The 24,703-nt window shown below is 35.4% G+C and overlaps 1 protein-coding gene across 1 annotated transcript; it reads right to left on the bottom strand.

The window, feature by feature from the left end:
• Window positions 1-103: 103 nt before the first annotated feature.
• LOC111495379 (DExH-box ATP-dependent RNA helicase DExH14) lies at window positions 104-23,122 on the bottom strand. Its single transcript, XM_023145389.1, has 49 exons — window positions 22,906-23,122; window positions 22,348-22,409; window positions 22,077-22,242; window positions 21,368-21,815; window positions 21,200-21,265; window positions 20,755-20,859; window positions 20,367-20,669; window positions 19,375-19,491; window positions 19,222-19,281; window positions 18,734-18,805; window positions 18,521-18,637; window positions 18,273-18,434; window positions 17,988-18,053; window positions 17,726-17,878; window positions 17,555-17,638; window positions 16,292-16,366; window positions 16,064-16,195; window positions 15,925-15,990; window positions 14,624-14,689; window positions 14,431-14,553; window positions 12,344-12,493; window positions 11,693-11,905; window positions 11,270-11,425; window positions 10,969-11,193; window positions 10,737-10,838; window positions 10,558-10,638; window positions 10,369-10,449; window positions 9,757-9,957; window positions 9,524-9,640; window positions 9,297-9,419; window positions 8,113-8,202; window positions 7,890-8,015; window positions 7,446-7,508; window positions 6,860-6,948; window positions 5,956-6,046; window positions 5,038-5,187; window positions 4,652-4,843; window positions 4,478-4,543; window positions 4,048-4,203; window positions 3,823-3,966; window positions 3,570-3,637; window positions 3,308-3,473; window positions 3,152-3,214; window positions 2,659-2,754; window positions 2,382-2,549; window positions 1,574-1,744; window positions 974-1,123; window positions 776-907; window positions 104-510 (listed from the first exon to the last, which is right to left on the bottom strand). The coding sequence occupies exons 1-49, from the start codon at window positions 23,010-23,012 to the stop codon at window positions 424-426; spliced, it is 6,267 nt and encodes a 2,088-aa protein (XP_023001157.1). The 5' UTR covers window positions 23,013-23,122; the 3' UTR covers window positions 104-423.
• Window positions 23,123-24,703: the final 1,581 nt, after the last annotated feature.

The following is a 24,703-nucleotide window of genomic DNA, read 5'->3' as shown; positions in this document are numbered from 1 at the left end:
TTCCACTATTTGGACCAATCTTGCCTGAGTTAGAATAATACAATGAGCGCGAGAGAAACAAAGGGATTATTTGCAGCACTGAACTTAATTGTATTTAGGCATCAAATGAACAAGGTAGTAAACCAAATGGTTAAATTTGAAAATTGATCTAAACCAGATTCCCATCATTGAACTAGAATGTTAAATATATTCAGAACATACTATTTGGTTCGGTTTATTTACACTGGAGATTCATATATGACAGAACTGTAGCGCCCTGTTAAACGCCCATTTATGGATATCAAGTAATGCCTGTAAATGTATAGTATCTCTTTCTATCTCTAACAGCCCGTCGTTCTACCTCTCCAGTGGTGATATCTAATGTCTTCTCTCAAGTCCAGGCCATTGGACTTAGCTTTGGATACTGAAAAGGTCGTAATTGGATCAACTGCTTCCACTTATCACTTCTTTAATGGAGTATTCTTGCTCATAACCAAGATAACAATCTGAGATCAAAATCAACTTCATTTCCTGGAAAACATACCACATCTAAAGTATTAAGAAGCATGTCAGAACGTTCATGATAGTTCAACATACAAATGTATTCATGAAAGTCGATGTGTCGATGACGATTATTAAAATCCAAACTAAGTGGGTTTGTTTGTTTGGATTTTAAGAATTCAGTTTCAAAGCAAAATCTCTACACTAATTCAGTTTCAAAAGTAAAAAAAGACGAGGAGAAAGGGAAAACAATGAGGGGAACACAGGAACTTTAGTTACTGGTGAGAACTTGAACCTGGAAATCAGTTCTTTTTGGAGGCAACTGCATGGTTGTGACCAGGCGATCAGAGAAAGAAACTCTCTTTATAGCATACAGTTCCGACGTAGAGGTGTTACCAAGTATGAGCCACCATGCTTCATCTTTTATCTGCAAAAGAACGTGTACTTTAATTTACATCAACTTGGTAGTCAAGAATGGAGCTGAGAATTTTACCTTGGGAAAGCGTGGTGCATATGCCCTGGATCGGTTTTTCCTCGAACTTATCTTCTCCAGTCTTATGTGAAGAGAGGGAGGTTTTTCAACGTCCTCATCCCTCCTTTGAAGTTTTATCTTCATTTGGACACGAGGAAAATTCTGCAAATCCTGTAAAAACAGTAAAAACAAACATCAAAATCAGATAAAATGCTATCGAGGAAGTCAACTAATTGGAAGCCAAGCCACATACACAAACGTCTCCGTGGTGCCAAAAAAAAGGAAAGAAAAAGTTATAAACCGTTTTAAATGTAGATATTGACAAAAATGTTGCGGCCTTAATTTGATGGAAATGTCAACATGGATGATTTTTTTTTTTTTATAAACGATATAAAATATTTAACATTAATAAACATTTCACAATTAAAAACTAAAAATAGAACTATCACACTAGTAACATTTTGTTGATATTTTCTATGTTTCGTCAAGATATAGTAAAAATATTGATTCATTTCTCACGTCCATGTTAAACTCGAGAACGTAAATGTTGATACGTCAATGGAAATTTAATGCCTTGGATATAAAAAGTTATGTAGAAATATCATGGAGAACATTTCTGACCTGAGATAATTTTGCTGCAGGAAAGTTTCCAATCAAATTTTGCAAAGTTGTCTTATGAAGATCCAACAGTTGCTGCAGAGTAAGATATCCCGATTTTTTAAGTGAACTTGCAAGGTCATCGTTCATGCATGGCAGCATCCACAATGCAGAATCTACATCAAACCACAAGCCCTGAAAGTTTCAAAAATATCATGTAAGTCGGCAAATTTTATTCTAGTTCGTTTCCCACATTGCAAGGAAGGATAATGCCTGTCTGGCATCCTTGAATATCTCAAACATGGTAATAACAATGGTAAATAGACTAAAAGGCATGTCTCGTGGCATATTTTCTCGATTCTACACTATACCCATTGGCTTGAAACGTGAATGGTATTCTACAGAGTTCAGGCAATGGATTCCCTTAAGTACAACAAGCAAGGAGAATATGAAACACATAACAATAATGAAAGGGTACGGTTATCTAGAAGCTTCGCTTCTCTTGTCAGTGGATAAAGAAGTATCAGTAGCGTGTTAAAAATTCCTACCACGAAGAGCACAGAACAGCATTGCTAGGACGTAGGAAAAACATGTAGAAAGGAACAAATAGTTAGCCAAACCAAATTCCAAATCATTGTGTTGAATGTGGGACCCGTTGCAAGCTCGCTTCGCTTGTCCTTTCCAAATCCCTTTATTCTATCATTGAGCCTTTCCATAGCTTATTGATTTCTTACCGTTTTTTGCCTTTCCATGTACGTTTGTTTATTAGTCTATATTTCTTCTCTCCAAGTATGAACAGTTAAGAAAAAGAAAAAACTATGAAGAGAATGACCTGCATGACCATTTGCAACAGACGCATGCAAGTAATCGAGCTTGACAGCCATCCACTGTTGGCACATATATCAATCATTGCCTGAATAATGCGTATACTTTGATCCAACACCGATTTTAAGTCGGTAATGTAGTCACTGATTGGTAATTCCAACTGAGAAAAATGTGCCTGAATTCCATTGAGAGATATGGAAAAAACCAAGACCAAATTTAAGATTAGCACATAAAAAACAGTCGATTTTCAGATCAAAAGGATACATTTAAAGTGAAAGAAAAACCTGAAAAAGTAAATTTGTCTTCACATGTGGATCATCAAGTCGATCTTTGTCCACTGCATATCGAACTCTCTCGGATAGAGCAGCATTGTAATTTTCCTTAATAAATTTGATAGTAAAGAGAATAAATGAGAATCGAACTACATGATATTTATACGCTATTATCAATCAGTTCAAAGTAAATGATATGAAAAAAAAACATAAAAAATTCAAAGGTTTTGGTAACATGTCAGAGTGTTTTGGTAACATGTCAGAGTGGCTATATGAAAAGTAGAAAGGAATTAAACTGAGCCTACCACATAATCTGTTACAATGTTTCAGGATACGATTTCACTAAAGATCATTGTGTTCTAAAAATTCTTCTGTGACAACTTACAAAATGTATGCTTTAGGTAGTTCTTTACCGACAAATCATTGATTATATGGCTCTTGGTTAGTCTGTAAGTCATTAACAACTACAATTAAGTAATAATGAACATGTAAGAAAGAGCACTACCTCATTATGCCGCACAGGAAGCTCATCATATTCAGAGGCAGCAGAAAGGATATGCAAAAATACCTACAGGCAACAAACATAGTGAGAAACTATGCAAAGAGGGCAAATGTAAACTAAACATCCACATTGGACCCATAACCAATAGTCATGACTTACTTCAAGTGACGTATCTGGACCTATATTTGAGCCAAACATTGATAAAGTAATGTAGCTGAGGTAATACTGAGATGCTATTGAGCCCAGCATCGTTGGCTCCACACTGTTTTCATCCATCGTTATGCATCCACTATCCTCAAGATCCTCAAATGTACTTTGTACTAAACTGTTGGAGGAAAATTCTCACCACATACCATCATCCAGAGACAATTGAAATGCGAATAAAAGAAATTCCACTGGATCTAACAAAAAGTGTTCTTACCTAGATAAGTACGAACTTAGAGTTTCAGGTTCCATGCTATCAAGTCCATAGTAAGCAGGATTTACCATCTGTAAAAGAACGATGTGAGAACTTCTGCAAAGGACAACATCCTTGACAGATTAAAAGATCGTATCGTTTACTAGATCGATCCATTTCCCTGTTAAACATTTCAATTCACATTGCATTCAACAACCAAACACCTGCATGCACTGGTCAAGCATAAGGAAATGCACCGCGCTTGCAGAAATTTTACCAGCCTACGAAACAAATATGTCCAGGTAAGATAGTGCACTGCATCCTCTTTATGACAAATGGTGCCCGAAACTATCTCAGCATTGATATGGTCATGCAACTGCTCCTTCAGACTGCTCTCAACAGGGAATGGTTCGTACAAAAACTGAAAGTAGTTATAAGAACCAAGACTGTCAGAATAAAGGATTATTGGATAAAAATATATAAATTGATGAGATAGGTTGACCTTTTTATAAAAGCTCTTTTTGGGTTCATGAACAAGAATAACTGCTTTTCCATGTTGATCATACTGTGGTCGACCTGCACGACCCATCATTTGCAGAATATCTGTGATTGGAAAATCAACGTATCTCTTGGATTTTCCATCATAATATTCTGTTCCCTGTTAAAATATAATTGCTCAACAACTATCAACGAGGTTGAAACAAAAACTACAGAATAAAAAGGAAATTTAAAGTAATCTAGACATGGAGGGTGAGAGAAAGAGAGATTTCTATTGCTTGCTGCATGTTAGTAAAAAACTTAAGAAATTGATTGAAAAATAAACAATATGTTCAAGTTTTTTTCAATTTCAGACCCAAATGCCAGCCAAATAAAAATTAACTGCTTACAGTATCAACGTTAAATTAAACAAATAACAGAAAAGTATGCTTTACCTTGATAATAACTAGATGTGCAGGAAGGTTCACACCCCAAGCCAATGTGCTAGTACAAACCAATACCTACCATTAGATAGTTTGAAAAGCTAAATCAGTAAAATATAAAGAGAGTTTATTGTATTGAATCTGGACTTAGGCAGAATAGATAGATCAATTGGATAACAGAAATGCCTGAATTTTGTTGTTTGCAAACAGCTCCTCAACCATAGACCTATCCCCATCATTTAGACCTGCATGGTGTAGCCCGATACCAAATTGCAAGGTGTGCCTGAGATTTTGATCAATAACTTGACAAAGGATCATCTGAAGCTCTTCTTCGGCCATATTAATAAATTGCCTTGGATGCTCATCTGAAGCTGCAAACTTGAACCATAAAAAATAAAAATAAAAATAAAAAATTAGATAACGGGTTGTCGCTAGCGAACTTAGAAAGCATAAGCTGTATCAGGAAACTTGTATAGGAAGCAACGCTGAAGCTGCAGTGAGCTCTTAAAGTCTAAATACACAATTGAACAAGCAAACAATGGAGATTTTACTCATATTAATCAAGATCTCACCTGAATAAGATCCAATGCTGTGAGTCTTGTCTGACGACGAGATGAGACGAATATAAGAACTGGCTTGGTTGGGGAATGGGTGCAGATGGCAGCATAAGTTGGTTTATTCATACTGTTCATCCTAGGGCAGTAAAACTTTCCAGGATATCCCTGAATAAAAATGTCAAAACGTTCATTAGTAGGGCTAGCAAGCATAAACGAAATAAAATCATGATAAAATGTTTATAGTTGATACTTTTGAGGAAAAGCCAGAATAAATTGTAGCTGGGGAAGTTTTTTCAGAGCGTTAGATTGAGTGGACATTAATAGGGAGAATTGTACTGAATTACTTTATTTGTTTTGTTTTTGCATTGGAAATTAGTATCATAGTTTGGAACTCCGGAACTTTCACCACATCAATGAAAAGTTCTTTCTTAACCACGTCAATGAAAAGTTAATAGCATACTAGTTCTAGAAACCTTAAATTTTAGGTCCTTAGAACTTGGAGGCAGTCTAGATTAGTGGGATCATGCCAAAACATCCAACAGATGGATCATGCCACATTATCTAAATTTCAATAAATAAAGCATCACGTCTACATTAGGGTTAATGACAAGAACTAAAGACAAACATAATTTGAATACGTTACTTTATGTTTCTTCAGACATTGTATGAGAGCAATTAGAAGTCCAATTGGGGAACACTCAATAAATTTCTGTTCCTTTGATTGAAGTCCAATTGAATAAACCAAGTTTCCGAGGAAGCTTTCTTAATGCAGAGTTTCAGAAGCACTGGTACATAATAGATGTAATAAAACTAAGCAAAAACTTATTTTGCCAACCTTGCAAGAATCATTAGGTATAGGTATACCGTCTCTTAAATTCACCCAAGATTCAACCATAGAGGGTAAATATAAAAATGTTCACCGAATTTACTTGCCTGGATATGAACTTCAAGAGGCACTGGCCTTACGCTTGGTTTGAAATTGAAAAGTCCATTTTCTCCAACACCCAACCAGTCACCCAAATTGCTGATAAAAGAACAAGATGAGAGTATTATAGACTAACATGAAATCCCAAAACATCAAAATAAACACCCTATTTTAGAATTTAAGATCAACAACACCATGAAAAGTCTGATGCTATTCTTGAACCATAAGATGCATTTAAATAGATGCACCAAGCAAGAAATTCGTTAAACATTCTTACAGTTATCTAGTATTATCAGCGGAGTCTATTTTGCAGGCTTTCAGAAGCAATTTGAAGATGCAACATAAGATAACTCACAGGTCACATATCTTTTATTCATAAAAAGAAAGGACAAAACCAAACTTGTACAGGAATGGCTCCGCTTGGTGAAGCATCGACAAAAATGCTTTATCGCATTAAGCTCTTTAGACATCATCTAGTTTAATATAAGTCTACGGTGTTGAGGCTCTAGCATCGACCAAGATATGCACAAGGTGGTTTGGGTTTGGCAATGCGAAGTTGGGAACTAGAAGCTGGCTTGGTGTTTCACCTATCTAGGTATGCTATTAGGTTAGAAGATCATTGTCTAGAGGAGGTCGTTGCACATAAGCTAAATCAATGCCTTCTGATCTCCTCTTTTATTATCTCTCTGTTTTTATTCTTCCAAACATTCCTTCTAACTGCTCAGCATACTTACTGTGTTCATCATCTGTGTGTGTTTGTGTGCTCTTTATCATGGGGAGACACTTCTCCCAACAAAAAATATTTGGAATAGAAAACAAAATCAACTAGTATAGAAATTTGAGAACAGAAGAACAAGACTGCAATTTGTATTGCTTTTAAGAATGATAAATAATTCAGTCGTGCTTCCATACCTTGCGTTCGCTAAAGCAGTTGAAAGGCCTACAAATCTAACTTTTCTCTCAGTCTGTGATGATATATACCTCATCCTTGAAACAATAACCTGTGACACAAAAGAGGAAATAAATTTAAAAGAGAGAGTAATATAAACGAATGTGAATCCTATGCTATCAAGCCCTAAATCTTTTAAAGGGAAAAATGTATATTCATTAGTTCAGTTTAAATCAACTCCAAGGTTTGCTGAGTAAATTCAATCGACAAGTCATCCAATTGGAAAGAATGTGGGTTGGATTAAGCATTAAAGTTTCTCCATGATGAGAGGCACGCTGTATCTTCACTACAATGTAACTGACATTAAGGGAATCCTTACACGAAAATAAGCCAAAGCACAGCATAAATTAAGAGTTCAAGCAGTAACTTCACAAAATCATGTGCAACAAATGTTATCTTTAAGAATCATTTATTATGTTTAATATAACTTTTAACATGTTTGATGCAATATTATTATAGATACGTTATACAAAATCAAATGTGAAGAAGTTTAGATAAAATCCATCAAAGGCATCATGAATTAAATTGATAAGCTTGATAATTAACTACCTCAAGAATGGGTCCTCGATCTGCTCCCAATAAGTGGATCTCATCCAAAATCATTAGTCCAACCTATTATAAATGTCATTTGTTAATAATGTGCCTCCAACATGCAAAAAGATATGAATATGGGAATAAGAACCCGTCATTTTGGACTTGCACGACTAGGAAAATTGGAGGAAAGCAATTTGCATTAACTAATGCCTCAAAGTAAAGGGTAATAAAAACTGAGAGTAGGAGAAACAAGGAGTTCTCTCTCTTTGTGCCAGCTATGGCGTTTAAGGGATTGAAACTTCCATGGAAACACTAGTTGTAGCCTGTAGTGTGCAACAAAAGGTGTCCTCCATAGACGTCTAAAGAAATTTCGATGGTAGGAGAGCTAAGTTAGAGAATTCAAGCAATCAAACTTTTGTTTCATTCTCCAAAAAGTAATCTAATTGTGTGTCATTTCACCTTTGTAACATAACTTCGGCTATGCCAATTTCGACTAATACCATCCCACTTTTCAGGGGTTGATATTATAATATCAGCTGACAAAAGTGCCATCAAATCAGGGGTATAATCTCCCGTCATTTCAACCTGAAACCAAAATCATTGAGAAACTTGAATATCAAAGAGGAGCAAGAACCACAACCCCAGAAAGAAAGTAAAAAAGATCCAAGATGTAATATTTAACCATTTTTTTGTGAAGCCGAGAAACAAGACAATTTTTCCAGTCATTCATTCTTTCACGAACAATGGCCTTCAAAGGTGCTATGTAGACAACCTGCATTACAAAGGAAAAGTTACACTATGAGTTCAACAAGAGATCCAACCTGATAAACTGACATAAACAGAAACATATACCCAAAAGAAAAGAAATCCCGAACTGCCGAAAGCCCCAAAATGAAAAACACATGAAAAAGAGAGAAACACAGAGATGTTGATTTGGCTCAACTGTTTTCGGGTGCTTGGAGTATTTCGGCTCCTCTGAGGGTGAAAGGAAGTTTTTTTGTGGCACTTCTAATTGGAGAGGAACAAATAGTTCTCCAAAGGAGAGAATTCTTGGGATAATAGTAGATTTGACTCTCACTTCAATGCCTCCCTTAAAGCTACTTTTTTTTTTTATTTTTTTTTTATTATTATAAAGGCCAGTTGGGTTTTCTTTCAGATATAGCTATTTTTCTTTTTTAGTTCAACACAAGGTCGGGGATTCGAACCTCTTTTGGCTGAAGGTACACACTTTATGTCATTTGAGCTGTGCTCACCTCGAGTTGCCCTTTTTAGAAGGCAAACCTTGTATTGTGGTGGGAGTTTTGTTAAATAGCCACTAGATGTAAATAGACAATAAGTTGGGATATATTTAATATTTTATACATATTCTTCTCCCATCACTTGTGAACTTGAAAGTTAGCACAAAACCTAACAAAGTGACTGTAAATACTCAATCGAAAGGCCATGACAAGGTAGAAATTTGAAAACAAGATTTTCAATTCTCATACCAACTTAAATTACCACTAGACCTAAGAGCTTAAGTTCATGAATTAAGACATATATGTGAGAGTTTAAGCTAATAAACCCATATTTAATGTCATGAATTAAGACATATATGCGCAAGTTTAAGCTAATGAACCCATATTTAATGTTTCATACATATATTTGCCAGCTTTTTCATGTTTTTTCACTTGGCTAAAGGAGAGTGGTTCTTTTACCAAAGAAAATATTGATGCATAGTGAGCATCTTCATTCATTTTAAGGAAACATTTCAGAAAGTTGATCCAACAACATCAACATCCGACAATTTAAGTCTGACAACCATCACTCCTTGTACTTTGAGTTATCTACGGACAATAATTAATTTTTCCTGGAGAGATATTTTACCTTCATATCAGGCTGAGTATTGAAGAGGCGAAGCATAGCAAGTTCAGCAGATATGGTTTTTCCACTCCCAGTGGGAGCACCCAACAGAATGTTATCATCTGTATGATATAACATATGAAAAATCTGTGCAAACCAGGCAGAAGCATCAAACAATAAGTAAAGATATGGCAACACCAATAAGGTTGAGTGTACTTCAACTCATTTAAGAGTAAACGGTTTTTACAAACCTGTGTTTGTATTGGATTAAAATGTGAAAATTTATACAAGGATTCGTAACTTCTGTTACCAAGGGCAGTTATTGGAAGAGGTTTCAAATCTAGGAGCTCAGTGTGCGACGTACTGGCCTGAAAAAAAACACAACTTCCATATCTAAACCAAAACTTTTGAAAGCATAAAAGTAACATGAAAAATACAAATTTGCTATCTATACAAAGGAAAGTGGACATAAATAAGTAATTACCTCCGGCAATGCTAAATTTTGGAAAGATATAGTGTAAAATGCTTCTGCTTGCAGCCAGGAGTCAGAAACGGCATGAATATAATATTGAGGTGGATGTGGCTCAAATATTGGGACAGTAAAGGAAAGCTTTTGAGGCTCTCTAACTTTCTTCTTTGCCAGCGTGAAAAGTTCAGAGTGATAGATGTGGTCATTCTCCGTGTCCTATTCAAATAATCGTGCACATTGGTAATTCAGAAGCTAAAAGACAATTTGATCATAAACTAGCAAGCACAATAATCCAACATGTAAAACAACTGTTACCGGGAAGAATATGACAAAAGAGAAAAAGGAGTAGATATGTTCATCCTCGTTTCAAAAATACAATTGAACAACTAGAAACAAATTGGATCAAGTTTCTTTCAATTCCAAGTGCAAGATGTTAATATGTGAATGAATAATTCTTTGTAATAGTTTGAAAACCAGAGAGTGTTTTTACAAAATTCTCCATGGTTGCATTTCCTTAATTTAACTGGAAGCATAGTGAAGATCCTTTTACAGCAAATATAAGTTGTAGAGAGAGTTCTACAAGAAAACGTAATTATACACTATTACACCTGAACGGAAAGTTATCACCTCAACTAGTATCCACCAGCGTTGTGAACCACCATGAAAACGATCTTTCCATGTAAAATCGGCCGTTATGAGCACCTCAACCTAATAACAATATAGATGTCTGATTATAGCCAATAGTTCAAGGTTACCATAGAGTGACCTCTCGAGACAACTTATAGTAAAATATAAAGAATGGCATCAAAAGTTTACCTTTAGGACTGTTCTTGTTATTGGACTGACAGTTGCTGATAACTGGATGAGTGGAAAATATCCTAAATACTGCTTAACCAACTTCAATAAGAAAACAGGGGGAAAATAGGTCAGTTTGAATATCTTTAACAAAAAATAAATAAATAAACAAGTTAGAACATCCGTATAATTAAACCTACTCTTCCACCAGGTACATAACGGATCAGTGCTCCTATGTCTTTTTCCTGCATCTCTTGCAGACGATCCAGGTCGGCCTCTCGCTCCTCAAGCTTACGCAATATCTGGTAGCACAAAAAAAAAAAGGAAAATAAGAACTCCAACGGAGAGCTTCAACAGAGGAAACAAGTCTGAAGGAATAATAAAATAGAATTGAGACAATCTGAAGGAATAATAAATAGAATTCAGACAAACATCTAAAGAAAGATCCTTGTCAAATTGTCTTAGAGGATGTTGGTGTGGCCATATTCGACGATCAACAGCTTTGCAGTATTCCAACATGAACAATGTCATTTCACACCAACCCCTTCTCAAACATATTTCAAATAGAGCTCGCATAATTCGAGCCAAGCTAGCACTTATATAAGCAGCATCAGAGACTAGCGAGAAGGAATCGATGGAACCTCTGGAAATGTACAACTGAAATAAAATAACCACTATTAGCAAGTGTTTTTCCATCCTCCTTTAAGTTAGAAACAATTTTAAACAAAGCAACCTGAATAAGGATGGAAATTTTTCCATGTTTATTTGATGGGCCACCCTTAACTTCTAAGGGACATGATGTTCGTACTGACATCTCCAGCTCACTCTGCTCCTCATCTCGAACAACAATATTTTCAAACTCAGAAGAATGAGCAACCATGTCAATAATCTGTAGACGCAACAGACCAGTTAGCTCAAAAGATATCTACATTATTAACGAGCATAGACAAGAAAAGATGAAGTATGCAATCTTCACTTTTAAAGAACAAAATTATACAGTAAAATCAATCAGTCCTTATGAGCATCAGTGTCGTGATTGGTTGTGATAAAGGAAAGACAACAGAGAAAAAACAACAGATTCAGTAAATAATAAAATATGAATGACCAAGTGAATGGAAAAATCTAGTAAGAATAACAATAGGTCACAATCAACAACCTCACTGTCATTCATGTGACGTCGCAACATCTCGTTATACGTCTCAACACTGGAATACTGAATATAGAAGTGGCTGGCAATGCGGCCCAGCTCTGTACAATAAAAGTTGCCACTTTTTTCATCAAAACGCATCATCTTTGATTTGTCAAGCGCACGTGCAGCATCTGTTATGAGATCTCTTTGCTTTGAACTCAAAGATGGATCGGCCACGACCTACCAAATTCAAATCAAAAGATACCCTATAAATAAATAAAAATATGATACAGACAATTTTGAATAAGACTATTGGCATCATCGCATGCCATTGCTTCAAAGAAGAATCCTGGTTTTCTGAAGAATAACAGAAAATACTATGATCATGAAACACACAAAAAAAAATGGAAAACTTTAAATTGTAAATATGAACAAAAAAAAGTTCTGAAATTGTTAATTTTCCTTGAAGGACAGACTTGTGGTTACCATTTCTTAGTTCAAACTTCATTCAAATTTTGTACTGTAGACAAACATATATTACAATTTACAAGCAAACAAGATTCTGTACAGATATTCCAAATGAACAAATACATTGATATGGTAGGATCAAACAAGACTAAATAATAGAAGAACATATTATCCACCTCTTAGTTTGCACCAACAAACCTAAAAACATACCTCATCCCATCCAATACCATATGCCAGAGGATTTAGTCTCATCCTTATAAAGAGATATGTATATCCAAGCCACGCACAAGCTTCCTTTACATTCGTTACAGTACCCAGTGCAACCTCCGCATTCAAATTATCTTTCAAGGAACCAATAAACTGCAGAATGAAGAACATTTAAATTTTCATAAACATAGGTGTTACCAAACCTTAAGAATAAGGAGCCATGCACAAGAATAAGGACTCATGAGTTCAAGAAAGCTTTAATCAGGGTATGAAGTTATAATTTAAATCGTGCAAAGATAACAAATCAGTTCCCTACTACACTCCAGCCTCTTCTTTCCCTCCCCTACGTCCATGGAAACCTAGCTTTATAGGTTGTTATGGTTCATTTATTTTGGTCCATGTTTCAGCCTAAGCAGACAGAAAATGAATATAAAGTTTCTCTGACCAAAAATCTTTGCTCAGAAGTCTTTCGAATAGAGTACAATTCATATAATGAAAGCATGAAAAAGGACAAAGGAGTCAATCGTCAAGTTTCAACAAGTTTACCAACAATGTCAGGAAAGAAAAGAGATGGCCGTAGACACAGGGAACCAGGTTTCTATTCAAAATGAAAGAAAATTCTTCTCTCAACTTTTAGACAAACAAGGAAGCATCCTTGCCCCAAAAGAATCAGCTTGACTTATAGTACTCTTAGCCTTGTAAGTAGTATATCTTGGATCCGCTCGATGCAAAAAGAAATTAGTGAATTTGAAGAAAACTTGGAGCCAATAGAGATATAAAGCATCAAGTCGTCTATCATCTGTTAAGTTCTATGTCTGGTTGCAAAGTGCATGTTTGGGAGGATCCATGGCTTAGAAACAATACCCACCAGTCACAATTTCCCCATCTCCTTTTAAGCTCCACAATTTCCTCAGTTATTCAGTCAGAGGCAATTCTCCTTCCTATGTTTTTGTGCTTTTTTATATTTGTGAGTGTCCGAGCCATCTTGATTATGCTCACAAGATAACCGCCAGACCTCACAACATTTGGTTTCCAAGGTATCTCATAGGATATTAAATCCTAAATAGGTCATCTTCATGGCCTGAACCTATCTCTCTAGGCCCTATACTGTTGACATTGGTCCTTATTGGTCACTAGGCCAACTCATGATGGTTTTATTTGGTTTTTCATGTTTTGTATAGCTTTTTTCCAGGGAGAGATTGAGAGGTTAGTTCGCTTTACAATTCTATAATCCAAGGAGTCAATAATTATTGAGTGTGGTTTATAAATCCTTCTGGTGTTTCACTTGAAAGTTTGTGTATATTCAGTTGGTTGACTCACCGTACCCCTGCCCTCTTTTTTTTTTTTTTTTTTTCCTCTGCAATCTTTGGAGATTGAAGAACACGAAGAAAACTCAAATTTTTCTTCACTTGTCGCCCTAGAAATGAGGTTCAACACCTTCTACAGAGCCTAAGCTTTTTTTTCCTTGGTCCCAACAAGCTTATATTCAGTTCTTTTTTATTATTATTATTTCCCAAGAGAGAACCAAAAAGTAAACAAGAGAGACAACAAACTTCAAAATCACAAAACTAAAGTGGACATGCTATCATCAAGAAAGGAGCAGAAAGGTTCTCTTGAGACTCCAGCAAGAAGCTTGTTTTGGAATTCTTTTGACATCTCTGTGGTTAAAAGTGGAGGAATTTGGCGTTTATTCTTCTTCCAGGATAATGGTAGTTAACTATGGCAAGCTGGTGTATTAGTTGTCTTTTGGAATATTTTATTTAAAAGAGAGTATTTTTAGGTTTCGGTAGAGCATGTAGAAAGATCTGCAGTGCCTCATTCTGGCAACTCTACGGATTCATATTCCTAAACCTTCTTTTTAGTAACCACTTGTTCTGATTGGCAACACCTTTTTGGTAATTCATGCAGTCCTAATGTCGGTTGGTCACAGTTTTATGGTATTCTTCCATACTTTCTAATTATTGTAGTGAAAGGAGATTTGTTAATTAAAAAAAAATCGATTAAAAATAAAAAAGTGTTCATTTATTGCTAAAAAAAAAAAAAAGAACATAATTCATAGCTCCAAGATTGACAATAGCACACATACGTACCTGACTCTCTATAGGGAGCTGACTTGTGAGCAATCGCAAATAATGCGCAAGTTTATCGTGAGATGTAATTATGATGCCTTCACCACTTTTGTCAAACTGAGGTCTCCCAGCTCGTCCAAAAATCTGAGGTAAAAAGAAAAAATATGAGATCGTTTAGGACATGTATACCATGAGTGAAAAAAGTGACTCTCACCTGCATGACATCAAGCATACCCAAATCTCGCCATCCACCAGCTTTTGGATCATATAATTGGGTGCCCTAGAAGTTGGCAGAAGATAATTATGAAGTGAAAAAATAGCAGTGAAGCATGCAGACAACATTATAACAATACCAAAGCAAGCAACGAGCAACAAATCATGGATACACCTACTCATTAAATAATTGATATACTGATTGGCATCCATATTTGTTATCAGATAACACTGTTGAAATTACAACTTATCAGATTTGTGACAAATTCTAGACAAATTCTAGAGGTCAACTTTCTCTCCACACCTTGACAAACTGACTCAATACAAGACAACATGACCCCTGGAAAACAGAACACCAAGCAATACATAAGGAGAAACACATAACAAACTAGAAAGTTGTAAATTCCTTCTATTGGGGGCTTGACCCTACCATATTAGTTGATATCCATGAGTGTCTAAACCAGATTCCATGCACCTCAACTATTCTCACGGGACAACTGCATGACTCTATTAAATTTGTTTGCTAAGGAAACTCATATGATATTAAATCTCAAGTAAGTGGTCACCATGGCTTGAACTCATTCCCTAACTCTCCATTCGAACTTTCAAGAACAGATAACCAACATAAACTAAACTTCTTTCAACAGGTAACAAACTAAAACTAAACCTCCTTATAAACATTTGGAACTAAGTTCCCTTGTCTACCCTTCTTGGAATAAACCTTCATGATTGGAGGTCTAAAATATATTTACCCATCAAATAACGATAATCAAAAGTGGTCACTAATATACCTTAACCTTGATTAACTATAATTGTTGAGGTGCCTTGATAAAAGTGTGATCCCTCATATAGGTGTGTTTTAGTTTTTCTATCTTTGCAACTTAAGTTTTAATTTTGTAAATTTTTACATACATATGATAGATATGAATATAGTAGTTTTTTTTTTTTTTTTTTAATAAGAATTGAATANTTTTTTTTTTTTTTTTTTTTAATAAGAATTGAATATAGTAGTTTTCCTACAGAAATCACTTCCATTTAGAAGAATAAAGACAACCAAAGGTAACCATACAAAAATGCTGGCAAAGTCCAAGAGCTAGAGCAACCGAAGAGAAAAGTACAATAAAGGACTCCAAGATTTGGACTTTCATTGAGAGTATATAAACAATGTTGCTAAGGAGCAACTGAAAGGCCAAAACAAAAATACTCCAGAGTGCCATGCCAATACATAAGAACCCATGCACAGGCATCCAAATTGTTGGAATCAGAAACAATACAATATCACAATTTGAACAACACTTTTACCTTTATAACAACCGTATGAGCGGGAAGATTTACACCCCATGCTAAGGTGGCTGTACAAACAAGAACCTAAAGCAAATAACCACTCAATCAGTCAAAAATCCGAGGTACTGGGCTTTAACAAGAAGTGAGTGAGCTCAACCTTCAATAGTCCATCAGAGAAAAGCTTTTCAGTTAAACCTCTATCAGAACGTAGCATTCCAGCATGATGTACACCAATCCCATGATCAAAAAGTTCTACGAGATCTTTATTCCTGGATTTGATGACTTCTTTCTGAAATGCATAATTTTAACAAGAGGGCAAAAGAATTATTAGAAAAAAGGTTGGCCAGGATCATAAGACAAGTACGAACATATTTCGCGTATTTACCTTGATAATACCAAACTGTGGGTGCGCATCATTCTTAAATAGCTCAAGATCATCATACTTTCGGCCAAGTTCGACCTACATAATGCATAATAAATTAGGGGAAAGAAAGTATGAAATTAATATGTCCACTGTAAAATAGCGATCATATCAGATAAAATTGGATGAGATTAAACTATTACCCGTTGAAAGCCAACTATGCAACAAAATAAATAATTAAAAATACGGTGGGAAATGGAAAAATATCCTTCAAGAAACAGGAAGAATCTAACTACTACATGACTGATCGTCAATTCGAAAAAAGTGAAAATTCTAACTATTATCTGATTGGACTTGCACATAAATGCAGTACCTAGTATCTTAGCCATATAGCACATCCACAAATTAGACAAAACCTACTCCAATACTTGCCCGCTAAATTTTTCAAATTTTTCATAAAGGAATAACCTTCTCTAACAATAATCGAGAGAATTAAGCAATGGTGGACTTTTTTTCTTTGTTTTTTCAAGTCTACTGAAAATGCCACAAAAATTGTGAAAGACAGCCAGTATAATATTCTAATCCATAGAGCAAGATACATCAGCAAATAGCTCATGTAATATCTCATCTCAAGATTTCTCCTCACAATAATCAATGCTGGCTCTATTGATCTTGTGACGGGAAGTTTCCCTACATGTGAATACAGTGTCGTTAACAAGAGAATCTTCCTGAACAAAAGAAAATCTTATCTACATATTGTAAATGAGTAAGATGAAATCACCATTTCCCAACTTAAAGCCCATAATCAGGTTTTCCTTCCCTCTCTCAAACCAACTACTAAAAACAACCCCATTACTTTTCTAATAAGTATTCTGAATAATTTCTTGCACCCACAACTTTAGAAACATTTGATTAGACAATTTTCTCACCAGATCCCCTTTGGATATATCCAATTCATGTTTGTTTCCATAGAGTGGAATCTAAACCTATTTTTGTATAAATGCATAATAGTTGAATAGTTCAAGTCAATCCCACTTCTTTGTAAAATAAATTGAAAAAGGTTTCTAGTTCATTATATTACATTGACAATCATAGGGAGCCAAATTGATTCAAAATCCTTTCATAATCATTTAGAGCTCCCATAATCAAAAGAAAAATAACTAAAATACATGGTGGTGATCAAATGCTTGCTCCTCTGGTGGCAAAAAAAAAAATTCTTAATGTGTGTATGAACTTTAAGCAAAGTAGAAGACCATTGGCAAATTGAACAGAATGGAAATAGTATACCAATTTCTCAGCTGTTTTTGCTGTGTCCTTTCGGGAATGAACAAACACCATTGCTTGATGCCCATGCTTCAATGAATCAACAACCTGACATCAAATGTGTTAAATTGAAATGTTAAATCAATGAAGTTCTTTTCCAAGGTAGAATCTGGCATAGATCCCAAATATAAATACCTTCTTATAGCATATTTCATTTAACAATTCATTGCGAGCTGCAAAGTTGTGCTCGCTGATACCAATATATTGTTGTGCAAGAGGCACAGGACGATAGCTAGAATCAAAGAAGAAAAGTCCTGTTCCAGGACTCACTCTAAGAAACTGTGCAACCTAGATCGAGATAGAGTGATTATAATCAGTTAGCCAAAAATAATGAGGTTCAAGATGGCCCAGTAAAAGATGATACAAAAGGATCTTTCAGAGCATAGTGAAGGAAAACCTCTAAGTAGTTAGGCAGGGTGGCTGAAAGGCCAACAATACGTATCATTGATTGTGTTGACTCCACCTGTCAACATACAGAAAAATTAGTAGTCATGAACACACTATATATTCCTTGAATTCTAAATAAAGCACCATTTCAGAAATCTATTGATATGAATGAAAACATGCCATGAAAACTAGTAGTAAAATGGTATTCTAACTTATGCTCATTTCGATGATTCAGAAAAACACTTCTACGTCAAGCATATAAAACCCAATGAAAACTTGTATAAGAATAGTTTACCTGACGAAGCGTTCGTGCAACTAGTGCCTCAATTACAGGCCCTCGGTCATCATTTAGAAGATGTACCTCATCAATAATTAAGAGTTTGACTAACATCGACAGTGACATATCGCTGCTTTTGCGAGTTATGACATCCCATTTCTCAGGTGTTGTCACTATCATCTGGTGTCAATTGAAAAGCAGAAACAATCTTTGTTACTTTAAACAACTGAGAAGAAAATTTACAATGAATAGTTTAGTAAAGCAACCTGAGTTTCTTCAAGTTCATTCTTCGAAAGTTGCATGTCTCCAGTTAGTTCTCTTACAATAACATTCAAGGGAGATAAGCGATGGCTAAAAGTAGATGTGACCTCTGCAGCCAGCGCCTAGGATGTATAACACCAGCCAAGAAAAGAAGCTGTCATGCCAAAACCTCACCGGAGAATTAAAAACAAACTGAAAGCTATCTAAAAGCTATTTACCTTCATAGGAGCAACATAAACTATCTTAAATTCATCTTTATGCAAATATCCATCCTTGAAATGCTGTGAAATCTGGAACTCAAAACAAAACCGTAATTCATTCACTGCATAAGTTTAAAAAATATCTTTCTGTGCTTGGCAGAGCCATAATGTCACTCATATACTTCTTTAAATTTGGGTTAAGAAATGTACACCACCTGAAAAGACTAAAATAACCCAATAGCATGAAAATATCATTTATGCCAGTTCAGTTAGCTGTATGATCAAGTGAATATAATAAGAATCTATTAGTATACATCATATAACACAAAGATGAAAGTATCAAGGTAAATGCAACTCTTCAGCTCCTATCACCTCTATAAAGACATATCCCATTTCAGAGAGGCCTGTGCTACGGATGTTACTCCACCATAAATGAATTAACGACCAGAATATTGTATCCAAACAAATGAGCAAGGCATTTTTGTTACAAACATAGAAGTACAGACCTCGTGGAGAATGGAGATCATGGCTATATTAGTTTTCCCAGCTCCTGTGGGAGCACAGACCTGCAAGAAAAATAATTATACAATCAGAACACGGAAGATAATCTGTACAATTTCAAGATTTCAGTTTCCACAAATAGAAAGGAAATAACTCACTAGTATATTCTCATTGGTGTTATAAACAGTGTCAAAAATGCGACTCTGTATACGATTTAAGTATTTGAATCCACAAAAAGCAGCTTGAGCAAAATCATCCAACTCCGTTATTTCAATCTGATAGCAAATGAAAAAAGAAAATGTATACAGATACAATAATAGATGTGAGCAAATTTTAGAATACATGCAGAATCGAAAACTTAAAATATGGTTACTGAAACAAGTAAAGCTAAATGAAACACGAGTATATAAAGAATAGTCTAGTGGTCCATATTTTACAGTCCATACAAAAAAAAAAAAAAATCATACAATCTCATTTTTTAAATGCCTTCAATATATACATGTCTCAACAGATTACAATAAAGAATAGTTTCTAAAGAACAGGAACTTCAATTCCCAGTTCTTAAGAAGTTTGATAAATATTGTCTAGCGTTAGTAAGTACCATTTCTTACAGAAAAAATATCTGGAAAATTAATAAGGGGAAAAATGGTACCCTGATTTTATTAATGAAAAGAAATCACTGCGCCGTGAAAACATTATAACTATAATAGGAGGAGACAGAAACATCAAAGATTTTAAAAAGTAGTGATTAAAAAACTCAATCTCTACCATGTTCATAGAAAGATTGAAACTAACTTTGTAGCACCATATATATTTGATAAAATTTGAGGGATTTGGCAATCCAAATCTGTTAATTTACTTTCAGTTCAAACTTATTCTGCCCTGGCTTAATAGGAAATCTGTAGGCATCAAACCATAATATTTCTCCTTGAATTAATCATAGTGCATGTTGAAATTTGAACTTTATTTTTGGGTTAGTTATCTTCTTCAAACACTATTATATTAAAGTTACTCTGAAAATCGTTAAGTGAACTCTGAAAAGCTTACAATTGCATCTTAGCCATAATCTGCATGGTACGCCTTCTTATAATTATTGACTAAACAAAGATATTTGGAGATAAAGAAACCAAATAATAATAAAAAGATTTACCAGCTTTTCTCCAGGTTTCATTTGTGCTGCTGGGATTGGGGGGATAATAACCTCCTCATATCCCTTAAAATGCTTTCTTTGTGTTCCTTGAGGAAGGGCACTAACAGTAAGGGAGTTAGCGCCCTCACCAGAACCAATAAGATCGTCAAATGGACTTTTCCTTTGACTTGCTTGAACTAGAGAAGAAAAGCTTATAGCAGAGAAATCACTATCAGTACCATAGTCAATTCCTCGTTTATTTCGCTTTTCCTCTTTACGTCGAAGCTTATCAATTTGTCTTTCTGACTCTGTTTGAATAGTAACCTTAAATTCAAAACAAGGTGCTTGATGAGAGATTTCTCCATCTGTCAACGCATATTCTGATTAAAATCATAGATCCAGATCATACCTGAGTTCCATAGCTAGGCATTCGTGATTGAGAGCTTGAATTCGTTTTTTCGGATTTTATTATTGTTAACCCGTGATGAATATCATTTACAAGTTCCCTTCGGTGCTATAACAAGAAGGGAAAGAAAAGTTAATAACATCAACCATGTCACTTTGACAAAGATTTTTTTTTTTTACTTTAAAAATAAAACAAAAATTAATAATAGAATTCTTGTCAACAATTAAATATTCAAAATATTAATAATTATTGCACATTCAACCTTCCATTAGAAGATTTCTCACTTAACTCTCCACCCTCCTCCTACCCACACCCAAAAGAAACAAATAAACAAATAAAAAAAGAAAGAAAGAAAGAAAGAAAGAAAGCAGAGCAAAGGAAGATTAGGGGTGGGAAATACGAAAGTAATAAACAAGGATTTTCAAAAAAGTTAAGTTCATATTCTTACTGATATAAGATCTTGAACAAACTCAAATGCTCCATCACCAACAAGATCCAATAGATCTGCAGCTATCTTCAGAATGAAAGAAAGAGAGTTCATACGTTACAAAATAAGCAAGTTCTATTATAAATATATTCAACATATATAAATATATAAATATATATACTTGGCTACCTCCTCGCCAGGTTTTTCTGAATCAAGGACTCGGCAAATAGCCATTGCAAGTTCATCAGTGGAAAGTTGTGAGGTACTTTTTCTGGTTATCTCATCACATGCATCCCTCAACCAACTCAAATTTAACTTTCCTCTTTCATTAGAGAGATCAAAGTTAATGGAATCATCATGCACATGTTGTCTGTCATAAAATGTAGGTGCAGTAAAATCCTTGCTCAGTAAATCTGAATTTTCTAGTGACACATCCACCATAAACCTAGCAGGTTCTCTAAACACAAGATCAGCGCCAAACTCCACTTCGGAGTCACCCTTATTAACATGCTTCTCTGCCAGAAATGTAGTTGCATGATCCCTTGGCTGCAAAGTAAATAGTTTCTGAGCTAGAGAAACAACTTTCTGCAGCCTAGCATCTGAAACTGCATGGCCAATAAGCTTTTGCAGTTCTTCTCTGCGTTTCAAAATAATAGAAGAAGTCAACATCCCAAAAACATGCTCAATTCACAGTTACAGTCCAAAGCTTCTGTGATGGTAATTTTAACTTCTCAACGTGAAAAAGTACTATATCGAGTTCTAATTCAAGAAACCTTAGTTCTTTTATTCTGCGTTTTGAAATAAAAACAAGAAAAATCTAATAACATAAAATAACACTTGTGCTTTCAGATTTTATCTTTAAGAAACAGAAATTGTATATTGGCAACCATATTCTTACTTGTTTTTAGCAGTCCAGTTGAGATCATTCTCTTCTTTTTGCTCTCCAAAAAGGCGATAAATAGTCAGCGCTACCTCGCCAAGCTCCTCCGATGGTACTTCTCTGTCCACCAATCCAACAACTCCCGCAATGAACTGCTTATAGGCTTGTCGAACTTCAAAGGATGCTGCTCCACCGATTTCGATCAAGGAAATAACACCATAAGAAGCTAAGAAATATGCAGATTCACGACCAAATTTACGTAAAGATGCAAAGTGACAATGATCTGTACCTTCATCCCATTGATACACTATCCTCCGTGCAAGCTCTGACTCGCCAGATGAAGTTACAGAACTAGATTGCATAACATGATTAAAAAAAAAATAAAAAAAGAGACATTTTCATTACGTTCAGCATAAAGAACTAGCTCAATTTGGCACATAGACTGATGGAGTTAAAAAAAAAACACATTAGAACTAAGATGCTGTGTATTCAGATTCAAAAACCATCAATCCATTAGCTCAATCCTCTATATTGTCCATTTTGCTTGCTTTACTTATATTTTAATTCCATGCAAAAACAGTCAAGACTCTGACACTCCTAAAGCGACAGAAAAATCAAAGTGGGTAACGCACAGATTGATGGAGTGAACAAAGGATATAAGAAATTAAGCAGTTATGTATTCGCAAATCATTCGTTAGCCCAATCCACTATAGAGTCCGCTTTCCTTGATTTAATAACATTTTAATTCAACCCAAGAACAGCTAAGACTCTCAAAGTCTTAAAGCTGAATTCACAACAGAACAATTACGAGAAACGAACAAAAAAATTGTATTGGGAGAGATAATACTGGGTCGGTTTGCGATTCTGAAGAAGGAGCTTGCGATGGAGATACGCCTGGTCGACATCGAATGGCTCCCTGAGGGAGCTGGTCAATCGGGGAATCTGAAACAACATTTTCACTGCTTCATAACCAAACAATGAATCGAAGATAGAAAGTCAGGAGGTAGCGACGGCAGGAGCTTCTGGCTTGTGTACAAAGCTTCTCTCGCAGTGGCGGGTAGATCACTGTTATCACTCGGCCGACTTGTCGACTATCACTAGCCGACACGCCGGTAACTTTATAACGATTTCTCATACCATATATGGGCTGGAGTTTGGGACGGCCCGTTGATAATACAAACGACATGTCGACTGATGCCAGCATACACAACAAAAGTGAACACAAATTGGCTTATACTTCTCTAGAAATTTTGTATGCACGTGTTTTTTAATTTTAAGTTTAAAATTTTATTTTTTGAATCTTAGACTAATGCAAAAATAAAATTTGTTGTGTTTTTTTTTTTTTTAATAATAAATTTGGTATCTTAAATCCCGCATTCTATTAGGGTATACATCTAACTTCCTAATCCGAGAACCCAAGCCTAGGGGTCATCGTATGCGTCTTCCCATGCCCCTGCCACGTATGCAAACTGTTTATCTGACTAGCTCTTTCTCTCTCTCTCTCCTATTTGACCCCGAGTCCAAGACTTTGTCTTGCAACCTTATACAACAATTCGTCTTCGACCGAGAGGGTTACTAGGTAAGTGAAATGAAGTCTCGACTCTTGCACTCACAGTCTCACATCACAATGTTTATCTTCGTCGTTCGACTCCTCTCGACTTTCTCTGTGTCATCGTTCAACTTCTAAGTTCTCATATCATCTTTGAGTGTCGTCGGATTCGACGTCGCTCCCCTCTTTATTTCTCCGTTAGACTCTCTCCTCACTTTTTATTTCTCTATTCGACCTTGATTTTGTGTTCCTCGTTGGATGTCGTTATCAACTGTCTCTCCACACAGTGCTCTGTTTCACTTCCGTTAGACTTCTCACCTCTGTGTTTCTCGTCGGACTTCTCTGTTCTGTGTTTCTTGTCGAACTTCTCTGCTTGACGCTCCGTTGTTTCAAAACCCGAACCCAATCCAAAATTGTTCTCGAGTTTCTTTTGAACGTAATAGGTATTAATGATGACTATTGTTGTTTTAGTGGCGTTAGCGGTGGCAGTAATGGCGGCAGCGGAGTAACTCCACTAACAGTACCGGGAATGACATCGCCTGTCACAAGGCCACCACCATCGACCCTCACAACTACCAATTCCCTTCCCAATACTGCATCTCCCACCGGAGTTTTTGGGGGCGCCAGCACTGGAGCCGGCATCACCACCGATGAGAGCCACGGCGGTTTCCGGCTCCAACGTCATGTATTATTCTCCCTCTCAAACGTCGTCGTATGTAGCTCCACGCTAATCTGTCGGGGAACTAATTAATGAAAGTACTTAATTAATTAGCCAGCTTCTCAAAAGAGAAATATTTATGGTTAGTAGTTAGATTAATTATCATTTAAACACCTTTCTTATAAGGTTTTGGATTGATTATCTCAAATTTCTCCGCTTGTCTATTATTTATCTTAATTATGTTCATTTTCATTAATTGATTATATAATATAACGAACTAAATTTGGATGTAAAAAGAGCAAATTTAGAGATAATAGTAAAATAGTGTTATTCACTCAACATTTAAATATTTGAAATAATTTGTTATTAAATAATTTAAAAGAATGTGAATTTAAAAACATAAATGAAATTTCGTATTAGAACTCTTTTATCTTTGTA

Source organism: Cucurbita maxima, unplaced genomic scaffold (genome assembly GCF_002738345.1).
Source record: "Cucurbita maxima cultivar Rimu unplaced genomic scaffold, Cmax_1.0 Cma_Scf00021, whole genome shotgun sequence".
Lineage (NCBI taxonomy): Eukaryota > Viridiplantae > Streptophyta > Magnoliopsida > Cucurbitales > Cucurbitaceae > Cucurbita > Cucurbita maxima.
The sequence above is the reverse complement of the archived record's forward strand: the minus strand, read 5'-3'. Positions and strand labels throughout refer to the sequence as shown.

Bases quoted from the DNA above. Each gene is read 5' to 3' on its own strand.
- LOC111495379 (XM_023145389.1), bottom strand. From the start codon at position 23,012: ATGTTGTTTCAGATTCCCCGATTGACCAGCTCCCTCAGGGAGCCATTC. The intron at 11,906-12,343 runs GTATGTTTTTAG...TGAATTTGGTAG, and splicing joins ATGGTATTGGATGGGATGAG to GTCGTGGCCGATCCATCTTT. The intron at 11,194-11,269 runs GTTGCTTTGTTT...ATTTTATTTCAG, and splicing joins AAATTTCCATCCTTATTCAG to TTGTACATTTCCAGAGGTTC.